This window comes from Rattus norvegicus, chromosome 20 (assembly GCF_021556685.1).
Source record: "Rattus norvegicus strain SHRSP/BbbUtx chromosome 20, alternate assembly SHRSP_T2T, whole genome shotgun sequence".
In the NCBI taxonomy this organism is placed as follows: Eukaryota; Metazoa; Chordata; class Mammalia; order Rodentia; family Muridae; genus Rattus; species Rattus norvegicus.
The window spans coordinates 12,886,943-12,903,257 of NC_141553.1; the positions used below are offsets into that span (position 1 = coordinate 12,886,943).

Below are 16,315 nucleotides of genomic sequence, written 5' to 3' on the forward strand. Positions count from 1 at the left end.
TCCTCATTTCTTTAAAATTCTGTTACTTAAAAAAAAATTATTTATTTATTTATTATATATAAGTACATTGTATCTGTCTTCAGACACACCAGAAGAGGGCATCGGATCCCTTTGCAGATGGTTGTAAGCCACCATGTGGTTGCTGGGAATTGAACTCAGGACCTCTGGAAGACCAGTCAGTGCTCTTAACCGCTGAGCCATCTCTCCAGCCCATGAGTCCTCATTTTTAAGCTATTACATTTAGAATAAGTTTGTTTAATGGTAATATGAATTGGGGTAGGGGAGACTAATAAAAGGCAGAGAGTTGAGACATTTGAGAGTGCCATAGACAGAAGTGGTGTACTACGGTATTTTAAATTTTAGTTTCACAAATGTATCTGATGTATTTTAATCATATTCATCCTCACTCTATGGCCCAACTTCTGGAAGTCCACCCTCCACCCTCAGAAGTGACCTTAGAAATTTCAAGGGCCTGCAAGATGGCTTCATGGGCGTGGGTAAAGGCGCTTGATGTACAAGTCTGGGTAGAGGAACCGACTACACAAAGTTGTCCTCTGCTCTCCATGTACACTTGGTGGCATGCATGCCCCATCCAACACACACCATCCACGTGTACAACACACACACACACACACACACACACACGCACACGCTCGAAGAACAACTTTATTTTTTATTTTTTATTTTTTATTTTTTTTTTGGTTCTTTTTTTCGGAGCTGGGGACCGAACCCAGGGCCTTGCGCTTCCTAGGCAAGCGCTCTACCACTGAGCTAAATCCCCAGCCCCGAAGAACAACTTTAAATATCTTTAAACTTCTTTTCAAGAAACAAGAAGACTAAAAGGTAGTAATTGCCCATCTAAAACCTTATTCTCACTGAATGCTGAATCAAATATAAGGATAGGAATAGAAACATTCTACATTCGAAAGCTCAGAGGGTACTATAGCGTGAGCTTCATAAAATAAAAAGCACCCTAGTGTAGAGGAAGAAGAATCAGAACTCAGGAAAGTTCCAGGGTCAGCAAGAGAAAATGGAACTAGAACTTTACCTTAGAGACGTGACTGTGTTAGATGGCCTGAGAGTTTTGGGTGAAGTCGTGTCGAGAACATAGAACAAAAACAAAACAGGAACAGCCAAAATTGTACCTGAATGAAATAAAGTCATAATTTGGTAATAAATTCGGCCACTAACAGTAAACGTAAAGCTAGACTGAACTTCGAATTCAGCCAACAGTAAACTGATTAAGAAGACAAGTAGCAGGGGAAACGTAGGTATATAGATATGTGTGATATACATTGTAGGGCAGATAGTACTTTTATTGCAGGAAAATAATGTCACTATTAAAATCCAAGGTTAAGGAGTAAACATTCAGGAGCCTACAGGATGACTCAGCAGACAGAAGTGCTTGCCCCAATCATAAAATCCTTAGGTTGATTCAGAACCTACATAGTAGGAAAAAATAATGCAAGTTTCCCCTGACTTCTGCATTCGAGTACTTGATCTCTGTTGGTAAAACTATTTAGGAAGGATTCAGAGGTGTGGCCTTGTTGGAGGAGGTGTGTCACTGGGGTGGGTGGAGTGAGTTTTCAAAAGCCTAGGCCACTTCCAGTTGGCTCTGTTCCCTGCCTGTGAATGAAGACGAAACCCTTGGCTACTGCTCCAGTAGCCTGCCTGCTTTCCTACTGCCCAGTGTACCCCTAAACACCCTAAATACTCTCTAAACACCCCCAGTAAATGCATGTACCACGGTGTCTTATTACAGCCACAGAAAAGTAACACACACACAATAAATAAATGCTTAAAATAACATCAAATGTTTCTTGATTAACAGTGAGCCACTGAGGAGGGGAAAATTTTGGGGAGAAGGCTCAGCAGGTAAAAGCACGAGCTACATAGCTAATAGCCTACGTGTGACCCCGCAAACACACAGAAGCAGTGGTGTGCATCTGTAAGCCTGGCACTCCTATTACGAAAATGGAGACAAGAACTGGTGTTGGAAGGGGCCGGAGACATGGCTCAGTGGTTATGAGCACTAGCTGCTCTCCTAGAGAACCTGGGTTGGAGTCCCAATACTCCATATGTAACTCCAGTTCCAGGGAATCTGACACCCTCTTCTGCCTCTATGGGCACTAGGTATACACATGGTATACAGGTATACATGCAAATTACTCATACACATAAGAAAGAACTGGCTGGGAGCTCAAGGGTCAGCTAGCCTGAGGTATACCGTACAGCCCCGTAAATGAGAGACCCTAACTCAAGACATGGAAAGTGAAACTCAAGACATGGATGGAAAGTGAAAAGTGACTCCTAAGAGTCGTTCTTTGAGCCCTTCGTGGATGCACAAGTGCACAACACACACATGCACACAAACCACACATGCACACGTGCATACCCAGAGAAAGGGGAGAGGGAGATATTTGTGCCAGCGAGATGGCTCGGTGGGTAAAGGTGCTTGCCTCCAAGCCAAATGATCCGAGTTCAATCCCCAGATGCATATGGTGGAAGGAGAGAACTGACTCCTGAAAGTTTCTGTGAGTCTATGTGTGGAAATCAGAGGACCGAATGCTCTTCTTGACTAGAATCTGAGGGCTGAGAGTCTGGAAAGGCTTAGTGCCCAATTTAAGAGAAGTGGTCATCACTATGTTTATTAATACGTCTCCCACTCCTTGCAACATGCCATTTGACATATTTATGTGTCCGTGTAGTCTGCACTCATGTAGTGCACCCCGTGCAGGTGTGCCTGCCTGGGTCAAAGAGGGATGCGAAATCTTCTGGAAACCACCGTCGGTCCTTCTGCAAGAACAACTGTGAAGTGACAGCCATCCCTCCAACCTCTCCCACGTGTTATTTTTTAAGAGAAAATGGGATCAGGTCACTTCTAATGTTTTTCCACAACTAATCCCCTATGGCCCTTGGAGTGTAGTGTGAGCCTGCTGGCCTGTTCCTTTCATTTGGCTGCACCACCAACTCATGCCTCTATGCTTTCCTGGTGGCCTCTCATGGATACTATACATTCTCAAAATTGAATGTGTACCCATATAGTCTTTTTTTTTCTTTTTTTCGGAGCTGGGGACCGAACCCAGGGCCTTGCGCTTGCTAGGCAAGCGCTCTACCACTGAGCTAAATCCCCAACCCCACCCATATAGTCTTGAAATGTATGTATGTATGTATGTACGTACGTACGTACGTGTATGTCTTTTGGCTCTCTTGATGAGCAAAGCTGACCTTGCAGTGAGAGCCCTGTGTCTTACTTGTCCCTGCATTTCTGATATCTAGGACATTGGGGACAGTGACTTTACTAAGAGAATTAATCATCTATTACAAACAGTATAAGCTGTCAATGGATTACCAAGGGAGGGAGAATTGGTTTTTTTCCAGGTAGCAGATCTGTTGGGTTCTCCAATCCTATATGGTCAGCCCTAAATACATAAGCATACAAGCAGCATTAAATAGACTCAGTAGATGTATGTATATGTAAGAATTACAGAAGAGCAGGTCATGAATCCCAGAGTGTAGAGGGGGAGAGGGAGGAGCAGAAATGATGTAAATACAGTATGCTCATACATGAAATTCTCAAAATATGTATGTATAGAAAACCAGAAAGTTGGGGCTGGGGAGATGGCTTAGCGGTTAAGACACTGACTGCTCTTCCAGAGGTCCTGAGTTCAAATCCCAGCAACCACATGGTGGCTCACAGCCATCTGTAATGGGATCTGATGCCCTCTTCTGGTGTGTCTGAAGATAGCTGCACTGTATTCATATACATAAAATAAATAAATCTCTAAAAAAATGAAAGAAAACCAGAAAGTTACAAACACTCCCTCAGAGTATTTTCTGTTGTGTGTGAGAGAAGTCTAAGAGCACAAAACAAATACTATTAAAAATATCACATAGTCTTTTATACATGAAACTAGGGCTCTTGAATGATTCAAGAAGTTTATTTGCATAATTAATAGTCACATTTCCAACAGCATTTACAACACAATTGAATACAGACAAGCCATTATGAAGAAAACTCTCTCTCGTCAGACAGCTCATATGTCCACCATGTCCAGCAGTGCAGAGAGATGTAGCTCAGAGGCCGCTTCTTCTGCCCTTGAACTTTGGATTAGCCTTTCCAGGTGCTTCAGCTTTTCAGTCAGAGATGTGTCTGATGCCTCTGAGAACCGCACGTGGTCTCCTGTCCCTGCATTCTAATGGAATAAAACAGAGGCCAAAAGTGGTGATGTGTGGAGGCATCGCATCCGATTCATGCTCACATCCCTTAGAGCCTCTCAGGCTCAACAGAGGCCTCGCCTGGTGTCTCTTCCACCTGCCAGCCTCCTCTACTACACACACAGCCAGTACTCTATGGGGGCTTAGCCGAGCTCCCACCTTGGGTCATCTATTAATTCTACATATAATCAATTCCACTGCGAAGACTTGTACAGTCCACTTTGTAACTAGCTGGCAACGTCTTCAGAGAGAATTAGTCAGAGTATAAATTTGGGGAGGGGGTTGAGTGGAGTTGAGAAAGGGTGGAATATAGTTTGGGATAGCCTCAAACTTGCTACATAGTAGAGGCTAGCCTTGAACTCCTGAGCTGCCCACGTCCATCCATCTCCAAGTGCTGGTACGAGTGTACACCACCATGCCTCATGGTAAGTCAAAGAGAAGAGTATTTTTTTTTTTTTTTTGGTTCTTTTTTTCGGAGCTGGGGACCGAACCCAGGGCCTTGCGCTTCCTAGGCAAGCGCAAAGAGTATTTTTTTTTTAAAGATTTATTCATTTGGGGCTGGGGATTTAGCTCAGTGGTAGAGCGCTTACCTAGGAAGCGCAAGGCCCTGGGTTCGGTCCCCAGCTCCGAAAAAAAGAACCAAAAAAAAAAAAAAAAGATTTATTCATTTATTATATATAAGTACACTGTAGCTGCTTTCAGACACACCAGAAGAGGGCATCTGATCCCATTACAGATGGTTGTGAGCCACCATGTGGTTGCTGGGAATTGAACTCAGGACCTCTGGAAGAGTAATCGGGTGCCCTTAATCACTGAGCCATCTCTCCAGCCCAAGAGAAGACCAAACCCGTAAAGGCAAACAGTGTACTCTTACTTTCCTTCCTTCGGCGAGGCTTTCTCACCTGCTCCCCGGTGTGTTCCCTCAGTTAAACTGTTCCTGCCTCCTCACCCGCCAAGAAAAACATGGAGAGGCTTTGGGGCCTGGAAGATCTGGCTGTGAAATTTACTTCTGTGAGCTCACCTTTGTCACTTATTAATTTTCCTCAGGGAAAGTTAATCCCAGAACTGAGTCTGGTCAGTGTTAAGGTTCACACAGTTCTAGGGCCCCACAGAAGAGCTAGCGTTCTTGTATGTGCTGGTTTGGTCCTGTTTATTTTGTTTTATTTTCTGAGACAGTTTGTGTAGCCCTGGCTGTCCTGGAACTTGCTTTGTAGACAAGGCTAGCCTCAAATTCAACAGATCTGCCTGCCTGTGCCTTCCAAGTGCTGGGATTAAAGGTGTGTGCCCCCACTTCCTAGCTGTGCTGGTTGGTTTCAAGCTAGGTATTGTTATGGAAAAGAAAAATCTCAATCAAGAAAATGCCCCCTTTTTCTTGATTAATGTGGGAGGGCCTTATTGTGGGTGGGGCCACCCTAAGATTAGTTTGTCTGTGTTCTATAGGAAAGCAGGCTGAGCAGGCATGGAAGCAAGCCAGTAAGCAACACCCTCCGTGGCCTGTGCATCGGCTCCCGCCTCCAGGAGTTCCTGCTCTGACTTCCTTGGATGAACTCTAAACCCTTTCTTTCAGCTGCTATGGTCATGGTGTTCTAGGACAGCAAGAGAAACTCTGATTAAGAAATTCGCTACTGGGCCTTGAGGCACCACTGGGACAACCTGAGCAAGCATTTTGGAGGATTGTGCATGGATCTGGAACTCTGGACTAGAAAAGCCCTTGAGTGTTCAGAGTTTAAGGAACTGTGTGGGAACATAGAAAACGATGAGCAGTCAGATGGTGGAGGCCTGGCCTGCGGTGTTTGAGAGGGGAGTCTTGAGTCCCTCAAGTACTCTATGGTTATTTGCATAGTACAGTGAGACCTTTGCTTTGCTGAGACCTGCAGAATCAGCCACAAGTAAGAAACTGGGAGTACTGAGGTGAAATAATCTGAAGTGTTTACTCAGGATGAGCACACAGAGGCTCATGGCCCAGAGGAAACTGAGGCTGCATCTCATGTTGGCATCTGAACTTGGGAGTGTAAGACTCTGCCAGGTCGTACTGGTTTTGAGGGCATAGAGGGGCAGTAGAAGGCTCAGGATTGAAAGGGTCGTGGTGAGGTAACGCTTGCCTCGCGTGGCAGGAGCAGAGAACCCTGAAGAAAGCCCGAGAGGCGTTATTCTTGCAGGAGCTGCAATGGGGACTCAAAAGCACTGGAGACGACTGTACCTGAGGTGACCTGACCACCAGGGGTCGCAGCAGCTGTGGCGTGCAGCCAGCCTGAGCATGGAAGACAAGCTGAAGGGGCAGCCAGCGCCCAGGCATTTTGAAGAAGCCCAGGAGATGAGAGCGAATGTCAGACTGGACTGGGGTTCTCTGGGCTGTGACTGTGCTCATATTTTCCTTCTTAGAATAAGAACCTACGTAACTAATTCTTATTTTACAAGTGCTATAGTTCAGAGATGTTTAACTTTCAAAAAGACATTGGAATTTTAGAGACTTTGGATATTTATAGAGGTTCTGGATATTTTAGAGAACTCTTGGATTTTTTTAAAGTATAAAATGGTGTTTATTTGGGGCATGAGAAGCGGAATGAGAAGGGAGCGTGGGCATAGAAAGAAAGGTGAAGAACAGAAGGAGAGAGCAGAAAGAAGGGAAGAGGCTAGCCGGGAGAATGGGGGGAGGGAGGGCATGGAGGGGGGGAGGAAGGAAAGGAGGGAGAGGCCAGAGAGAAGGAAAGGACAGAGAAAGAGTGAACTTTTGGATTTTTTTTTTTTAAAAAGACAGAACTTTTAAAGATTTTAAAATGGCTTTGGGTTTGTTTTTTCTTTTTTCTCCTTCATTTTTCAGGACAGGGTTTCTCTGTGTAGCCCTGGCTGCCCTGGTACTCACTCTGTAGACCAGGCTGGCCTCGAACTCATGGAGTGCTGGGATTAAAGGTGTGGTCTACTGAGGCTGGTGCATTCTGCCTTTAACTCTGGAAATGTCAAGGGGACTTGCTCTCACCTGAGGACTTGTGGATGTCTTCACCTTGGTCTGAGTTTTGATGGCATCAGGATAAGACACTAATGTCTGAGGGAGGTAGAGAGGAAGGCGGGCTGACTCGGTGAAGGCCTGTGAGTCTCGTGATAGCCATTGCTGAAGTTGATCTTCAAACCTGAGACAGAGGAGATCCCCAAGTGAGGAACACAGAGCTAGCTCTAAGAGCCTAACCAGCACTCACTTCCGGTACCGAGAGCCTGTGGTCAGCGGGTTTGTGTGCACGGCCTAGGAGAGGGAAGAGCAGTGCCCAGAGAGCCCTGAGGGTGGAGCGCTGCTGGAGGTCAAACTGCAACCCACGGGGAGAGCCGCCCTCAACTACAGAATGCAATGGTCCTCTCTAGCAACAGGAGGGAGGGGCGCGCCAGGGCAGCTTAAGTACTTAGTGCTGGAAAGTGTGGCGGGGCAAGGCAGGGTGATGGGAAGGAAGACAAGCTTGACCAAGTTCTGTCTTCCCAGCTCGTTTCTCATGGTGAATGCCCAGAAGAGGAAGGTACAGAGGAAGGGAAGTCAGTAAGCAGAGGAGGCTCTGCACTAGCTCCTGCCCACCTAGGAAGAGATATCCACTGAAGCTCCAGGCTTCCCAAGGGCCCAGAGGCAGTGGTCAGCCAATGCAGACCAGGCTAGGTAGACTTAGCTACACATTTTCCCTCCTCTAGAACATTTGACAAATTTTTAAAATAATAAGCAATGAAGCCAATTTCAAATGACAAAACATAGAATATTCTTTCTAGAATATTCTAGTCTGTCTCTTAAGAGCTTATAATTTTTAACAATTCTTTTTAGTATAGGTGTGTGTATGTACACATCTGAGTGTGTGCACATGAGCGCTTGCTCACACAGGCCAGAGGGGTGAGATCGGTGGAGCCACCTGCTGTGGGTACCAAAAAGAGGTATTCTGGGAAGTGTGCATGTGCTCTTTTTTTTTTTTTTTTTTTTTTGGTTCTTTTTTTCGGAGCTGGGGACCGAACCCAGGGCCTTATGCTTCCTAGGCAAGCGCTCTACCACTGAGCTAAATCCCCAACCTCCTGCATGTGCTCTTAAACTCTGAGCCATCGCTCCAGCCCATGCTTATACTCTAGAAATGTTTGACTTCCTTTCCTTTTTTCTCTCTTCTTTCCCTTCCTTCTTTTCTTTTTTAATTATTTATTTTATTCATATGAGTACACTGCAGCCATCTTCAGACACACCAGAAGAGGGCATCGGATCCCATTACAGATGGTTGTGAGCCACCATGTGGTTGCTGGGATTTGAACTCAGGACCTCTGGAAGAGCAGTCAGTGCTCTAACCGCTGAGCCATCTCTCCAGCCCCCCACTTCTTTTCTTTTTAGATGAAGTCTCATCACTTTAACCCTTGCCAGCCCAGCTGCCCCTTCCGAGCACTGGCTGTGTTGACTTAACAGAGCCATGGTCAGTCTCCTGCAGGAGTGGAGGGAATGAATGAGTACATGGATGGGGACAGACGAACCTCTTGTTCTCTTCTCTCTCTTCCAGCAGACTGTTGTTCAGACACTGCGCCAGGAGCTCTTCTGCAGAGGCCCCTCGCAGCAGATCCTCTGTACTGAGGCTCCCCTCTCGGCCACCGTCCTCCTTCTTCTTCCCTTTATGGCGTCCATGAAGCAGTGGGGTAGGAAAACTGCTTGTAGGATGAAAAGACTTTATCCCCGAACTGTAAACACAAGGGTCAAGTTCTTACAGTCTAGATGGGAAGTAGATGAAAATACTGTGCAGAGCGCAGACGGGCCTGGGCACGTGTTCACCATGAGCAAAGCCTCACGACCCATGTGCTCTGTTGGGCGGTTTACACTCATGTCAGCCCTGGGCCTGCCTCCACATCCCTCAAGTCAGGGAATATGGCAACGAGAGGGCAGCTGTCGTACTGTGCTAATACAGTGATTCTCTCACACATCGAGACACTGTTGATCCGGCCTGGTGGCATGTGCCTTTAATTCCAACACTCTGGAAGTTCAAAGCCAGCCGCACCTACATAGTGAGTTCCAGGCCAGCCAGGGATACAAAACATCAAAGGGAGGAAGGGACGGAGGGAAGGGGGGAAGTGGGGGGAGAGGATGGAGAGGGAGATGGACAGACACAGAGGACAGCTATTGCTTCCCAACATTCACTTTCTAGAGACACTGGGCTCTCAGAAGTGCTTTAATCCAGGCCTTTGTTTCTTATACTAGTCTGACTCTGTCTGTCAAGTGTGTATTTTCTTTTTTTTTTTTTTTTTTTTTCCCCCCGGAGCTGGGGATCGAACCCAGGGCCTTGTGCTTGCTAGGCAAGTGCTCTACCACTGAGCTAAATCCCCAACCCAAGTGTGTATTTTAAGATATACGATGGTGGGCTGGAGAGATGGCTCAGCGGTTAAGAGCACCCGACTGCTCTTCCAGAGGTCCTGAGTTCAATTCCCAGCAACCACATGGTGGCTCACAACCATCTGTAAGGAGACCCGATGCCCTCTTCTGGTGTGTCTGAAGATATACAATGGTGGCCCACAAGTAGTGCACTGACATACATGTAGGCAAAACGACCATATATATAAAATACATAAACATTTTAAATTATTCCAACACTTACTGAAATAGTCACCTACTCTTTCTTCTATTGTAGTGGCAAATTATATATAGAGTTCTCCTGCTGCTACTGTTTCTTCTGGGAGAAAGGCTTCTGGGAATGCATACAGGTGTGGCACTGAGTAACTGTGAACTAGGTTTATGAGATGAGATACCAGCCTTTTACCTGCCTTCTCCAGTTAGGGTTGACCTGAGCTCATCTGGTGAATGGAGAGAGGTGGCTGCTCAAGTAAGTGTCTATGCTGGGGGAGCGACCGTGCTTTGCAGGGTTGTCAGTTTGTCTGACAGGACAGGTGTAGTAGTCTAGACGTGGCCAGCACAGTTTAGAACAGAGACAGAAAACACACTCCACATGGGCCTCACCATCCTTGACTCAGCTGAAGTTCCCTCTGGGTCTGCATTCTGGCCTGCTCCCATGACAAGGGAACAGTGTATTTCCTTAGACGATTTTTGAAAAAATATACACATATTTGACCATCTTCACTCAGTGCATCTGAGGAAACAGTACAAGAACGGATTTTTAGAAATCATACATTTAAAGTGTAACAGATGACCACTTGACATTCACTTAAACCCACCTATTTAAGGGCAAACCTCACTAATGTAACTGCTGTGCGAGAATGGGACCTGCCTCCATGCAGACTGTGGAGGGGCTCACAGGAGGCCGATTCCAGGGAAGGGAGTCGGTGCTCTTTTCTCCTAGCACCTTTTTTGGATTGTTTTGCTTTTTTTTTTTTTGTTGTTTATTTGTTTGGTTTTCTGAGACAGGGTTTCTCTGTGTATCCCTGGCTATCCTAGAACTTGCTCCATAAATCACACTGGCCTCAAAACTCAGAGATCTGCCTGCCTCCGCATCCTTCGTGCTGGGAGTAAAGGTACCTCATACCTGGCTTTGTTTGTGTGTTTTGAAACAGGGTCTCTCTATATAGACCAGGCTGGCCTCAAATTCACAGAGATCATCCTGTGAAAGGATAAGACATGGACCACCATGCCCAGTCAAGCTTTAGTGCTTCACAAAGTTTCTAAGACTTTCCTGGTCTAATTTTAACAAAAGAACAGAGATGGCTTTGCCTGTTTGGCTTGCCAGAGCTGCACAATGAGACCCCATTTAAAACAAATAACCTACCGACCTAACTTACTAAAGCCCCACCTCCTCTTCTGGTAAAATTAGCCTAGGAGACGTCTCCTGAGGGCCCGGCCCCCAAACACTGAAGACAACCACCTAATGTGACGGGGAGCCGGGGGGGCGTCCAGTCCCTTAGCTTGTGATTGATGCATAAGGTGATGATGTCATCCCACGGGATCTCGGCAACAGAAGGCCCCGACTGCTGGCCTGGACAGAGGCTCTTGCTCTTCCACTTCTGGTATGTTCTGCACAGCAGGCTCTCCACCTGGGACCGCAGGACAGGCTGTGTCCTGCACGAGCTGGGAATCTGGGACGTGTACTGGATCACCATGGAACACACAGGGAGCCAGGGGGCTGCAGGGAAGTTACAGGTTTGACCAACAATCAGTGAGCGCGAACTGTGATCAAGGCTCTGCTTCCTCAGTGTGTAAGGCCACAAGCTCTGCCAGCTACTGAGCAGGCTCCCTCCCTCCCAGTGCCACAGAGAGGAAAGAGCGGCACTGCAGCATCAGGTTTGGGTCAGCCTTGGCTACCTGTGGAGTCTGCACAACAGGCCTCTCTCCACACGGTAAGCAGTGAGGCTTTAAAGGACACTGACACACACTAACATAAGTGCTGTGGACCAGCAGACTCAGCAGCTCAGACAGTCACAGAAGCCTCATGCTCTGCCTATCTCTTCTGGTAAGTGGGACCTGTGGGAGTTGTCTCAGGACTGTCCTGGGGAAAAGGACAACTGTTCCAACTCCAGAAAATCCTGTTTTATCCCAACCCAGAAACCCAAAGGTTGACAGTTGATGCAGACAGGTGCACAGTAGAAGTGAACTGTAGACTTCACACTGGGACACACCCCTCCCTGTACAGTGTCTCTAAAACAAGACAACAGGAGGCTAGCCCTTTACTCCCTCCTCAGAGAGCTACGTACCCGCTGGGGGTGGAAGATCCATCTGTGGAAGCTGGAACCCAAGCACAGCTTGCTTCAGCCAAGCTAGATGCTCTGGTGAGTTCCAGTGCAAGTGAGGAAGTAGCTGGCTGCCTCCCACCTCAGCAAATTCCGTGACAGGCCAGGAGATGTCACCCAGCTGCTCAGAGGACACCACAGAGGCCAGGAACTGTAGCACACTGTTGAACAACTCAATAATGGCGCTAGGCTCCTGGGAGGCCAGACTGCCCAGGCGTCTCTCTCTCCTGTCGTGGAAAAACCGACCACTGAACTCACGGCTGATCCCATCCTCAACATACTGAATAAGGGTTTGGCAGCAAAGGTCTAGGGCTTGAGGGCACCGGGAGATCAGCCACTGGACTGCTCCAGAAACCTGAGGGAACAAGACAATCAGGAGAGGTCTGCACAAACAATTCACACTCATTTTAAAATGTAGTTTTCGGGGCTGGGGATTTAGCTCAGTGGTAGAGCGCTTACCTAGGAAGCGCAAGGCCCTGGGTTCGGTCCCCAGCTCCGAAAAAAAAAAAAAATGTAGTTTTCTAAAGGGGCTTAAAACTAGCACTCTGCCCTTTGTTGTATAGGAAAATGCCCAAGAACGAACTCTCAGGCACAAGCCCTCCATCTGGGTTTCTAGAGCCTTGCAGACGTGCCTCACAGAAGCACCCAAGGGTGTCCCATGAGTCTCATCTAACCACTAAGTGGAGCCTGCAGAGGGCTCCTAGAAGGACCAAGGACCTCAAGAGGTCTTCCTCGCCACCCACGGCAGCAGAGCCACACCACCTTAGAAGGAGCAGCTTCACTGAACACCAGGAAGCTTCTTCACGCCCTGCCTTACCTCTTCCTGTGCGGCTTTGGTCTGGTCTCATCTAGTGCTGGAGATACAAGCCAGGACCTTTCTAATGTCAAGGGTGTGTACCCCTGAGCTACAGCCTTGGGACAGATAGAATCCCTACACTTCCTCTCCTAAACCACTTTCAGCAACCTTTTCAGGAAATCTCGGTAATGTTATTTCTTTGTGTTTTGTAAAAGCGACAATTCTAAAAAAATAACTAGGTAAATCTGACATTCAGATGTAAGATATGGTCATTTTAAATTCATAAAAGCAAAGCCAAAAAACTTATTTATTCCTGCCGGTATCTTTCTAAAGATATATATAAAATGGCAATCACTAATCTGAGCTAGAGAGGGCGGCACGTGCCTATATTCCCAACAGAGAGGGAGAGGCAGCTTCACTTCTAGGTGACCCTGATTGCCTAGCAAGCTTGAGATCCAAACAATAACAACCACTTACATAAAATTCAAGAAAACACAAAGGGCCTTGATAGACCTCTAAAAGGATGAAACGTTACCTTCACTGTGCCGTGTAAATCGTTAACAAAATCAGGAATCTCAACAACGATGTAATCTGAAATCAGCTTGGCTGAAATCAAATCTTGTAACATCAGACCTTTAAGAGAAACAGGAAGGCCCATGTAATAATACTCATTTGCACATGTGACACATCCCAAGCTGGTCGTTGGCCCTCTACGCTGTAGACAGAACAAATAAGGCTCTAGTCCCCAAAGTCCCCCACACTGTTCTGCCAGCCATCATGCCCAAGCCCCACCCACTTCTTAAAGGTGCTGGGTCAGCAATGAGGCTTCCCTCACACACCGTCCTCTACTCCCTTCCCCGTGGAGTCTCCTCTGGAGCTGGGCACGAGGACCACCAGTGGCAGGGCAGGCTGGAAGGGCTTGGCCTGGAGAAGCTGCTTGAGCTGCAGTAAAGCCGACAGCCAGTACAGATCCTCCTCTGCTACATCCTCACTCTTCACTTTGGGGGGAAGCAGCAGCATGAGCCCACTGGCTCCCAACAGGTCCTTCCGTGTCTCCACGGCATCGAGGGCGCTGTCACTGAGGGTGCCACGAGCCACCTGCAGCAAATCGAAGATGTCAGAGTGACTGTACCAGAGGACAAGGCAGAGCAGACAGTCTGCCTCAGCCAGGACAGCTCCGGGGTTCCATTCACCACGCTGAGCAAGGCATGGTGGCTCATACCATTCCCCCAGCACTCAGGAGGCAGAGGTAGGTGGATCTCTGAGTTCAAGGGCAGCCTGGTCTACAGAGTGAGTCTAGGACAGTGGGCAGTGTGGGATACAAAGAGAAAGCCAACAAAAACAAAACAAGAAAAGCAGAGAGGGGCTGGAGAGATGGCCCCACTCTTCCAGAGGTCCTGAGTTCAATTCCCAGCAACCACATGGTGGCTGCTCACAGATGCCCTCTTCTGGTGTGTCTGAAGACAACGACAGTGTATGCATATAAAATAAATAAATCTTAAAAAAAAAAGCAGAGAGAGACAGAGAGACAGAGACAGACAGACAGACAGAGAGTGGGGGCAGGGGGATAAGTTAAGTATACTTTTGGAGAGAAGGGAATCAGAAATCCTGCCCCCCCCCCCCCATATGTCCTTTCTTCAGAACCATCCAGAGGGCATATGTCAGGCAAGGGACTAAACCAAGAAAAGGTATTGTAAAAAATACCTTTATAATTTCAGTGACATCGGATGAGAGATAACACGAAGTGACTGTCACTCACCTTTATACACACGTTGACAGAAACTGTTTGATCCCCTTTACTGCTGAGTGTATTAAAGACTGAGAGGGTCTGGATGTCACCAGCATTATCTCGTGTGTCATCCACCAGGCTGCCATCTCCTGTGAACTTGACCTTTAACCAATTTTCTAGTATTCTGTAGAAGAAAGAAGTAACATTTGAGGGAATGTCTAATTTTAAAATGACTTACAGAAATCTTCAGGAAAACAAGAGAAATACCATATGGGTCCCAGACACCAGATCTTATTGTGAAGTTCACCTGCACAAAACAGGTTATTATTTTAAGATGGAGTTTGGACCTCTTCCAGTTATTTATCTCAGTAAGTGGAAAGGACAGTCACGGAACTGGCTCATTCTAATGAGATTTAAAACTGTGAACCAGGGCTGGAGAGATGGCTCAGTGGTTAGAGCACTGACTGCTCTTCCAGAGGCTCTGAGTTCAATTCCCAGCAACCACATGGTGGCTCACAACCATCTGTAACGGGACCTGATGCCTTCTTCTGGCCTCTGTGGCAGTGTAAGCACAAGGTGCATAAATACACACGCTGGCCAGATACTACTGAGGATACCACGCCATAGGTTCTGGACTTCTATGGAATAACACCAAGTATATGGGAAAACGATAAGATCTAATAAATACCATGAGCAAAATACACTGAGACATGAATTAAACCTTTAATGTCCACACATACACGAGACAAACACCCCACAAAAATCCTGCCGGCCTGCAACTCTCAATAGAGAAGTCCTGCTCCAGAACGGTATCCATCCCCCCACATGGGAAACTTCTGACCTGCCAGGACTCTCTGGAGTCTGCTCTTCTCCATCAGGCAGCACCAGCACCAGTTTCCAAAATATTCGCTTCTGCTTCACAGGGAGGTGCTCGGCCACAAAGGATGGCAGGTCCAGAGGTGCCCAGGCAGCATTACTGGAAGGGACAGATCGCCAGGGGTGAGCCAACGACCAGTACCCAGGTAAGAACAATTTAAACAGTGAGACTGACTGACTGACCTCAGCAGCTGCTGGTGGAAGTGCTGGACCTTCATCTGGTGAGCCGTCTTGTTCCTAAGCCGCCTCAACCTACGGATAATGACAAAGACACAAGGATTACAAGAGGTGACTCCCAAACACAGAGAGAGATTGGTTGTATCCCCTTCCCTATACAGCAGTGGGTTACAGACCACGCACGCTCACACTCAGCAGTAGTTGGCCAACACGAAACAGACCCCATGGACTTTGTTTTGTTATCGTTATCTTTCACTTGTAAGAGAGAAAGAACACGAGTAGGTGAGGAATCTGGGAGGAGTTAGGGGAGAGCAAGGAATACAATCAAAATATACTGTATGAAAAACTTAAAATAGGGGTTGGGGATTTAGCTCAGTGGTAGAGCGCTTGCCTAGCAAGCACAAGGCCCTGGGTTCGGTCCTCAGCTCTGAAAAAAAGAACAAAAAAAAAAACCAAAACTTAAAATAAATAAGAAACAGTATTTCCTGGTGTTTCTGGGTGAAAAGTAATGGCTCAGTGTTTCCTTGGGGGGAGAATGTTTAGACTCTGATAAGATAACGAGTCTTCCAACCCCATCAAGTACCTGCTGCACTATTCACTGTGGGCCGGCTAAGAGAAACAGACAAAATCCCTGCTTTCCCAGAACATGCCCTCATAGGAGAGGGGCCTCTGTGAGAAGAACTCCCGTGGTGGCTAGAGTGGTTCGCGGAACGTGCCTATACACCAGGTATGGTGGCGCTCATCTTTGATCCTAGCACTTGAGAGGCAGAGGCAGGTGATCTGAGTTGAAGGCTGGCCCAGCCGCCAAGGCTGCACGGAGAAACCCTGTCTCAAAAAAATAGGAAGTCAGG

At 47.1% G+C, this 16,315-nt stretch overlaps 1 protein-coding gene across 2 annotated transcripts in view; it reads right to left on the minus strand.

Moving 5' to 3' along the window:
* Positions 1–3,922: 3,922 nt before the first annotated feature.
* The window catches only part of Mcm3ap (minichromosome maintenance complex component 3 associated protein), a 37,449-nt gene continuing 25,056 nt past the window's right edge, over positions 3,923–16,315 (minus strand). For both annotated transcript variants that reach the window (NM_001434619.1, NM_001434618.1), the window contains 11 exon segments: positions 3,923–4,196; positions 7,196–7,346; positions 8,698–8,898; positions 10,166–10,295; positions 11,025–11,282; positions 11,851–12,241; positions 13,218–13,315; positions 13,522–13,780; positions 14,442–14,595; positions 15,253–15,387; positions 15,471–15,539. In NM_001434619.1, coding sequence (NP_001421548.1) covers positions 4,038–4,196; positions 7,196–7,346; positions 8,698–8,898; positions 10,166–10,295; positions 11,025–11,282; positions 11,851–12,241; positions 13,218–13,315; positions 13,522–13,780; positions 14,442–14,595; positions 15,253–15,387; positions 15,471–15,539 — 2,005 coding nt within the window. In that variant the 3' untranslated portion in view covers positions 3,923–4,037.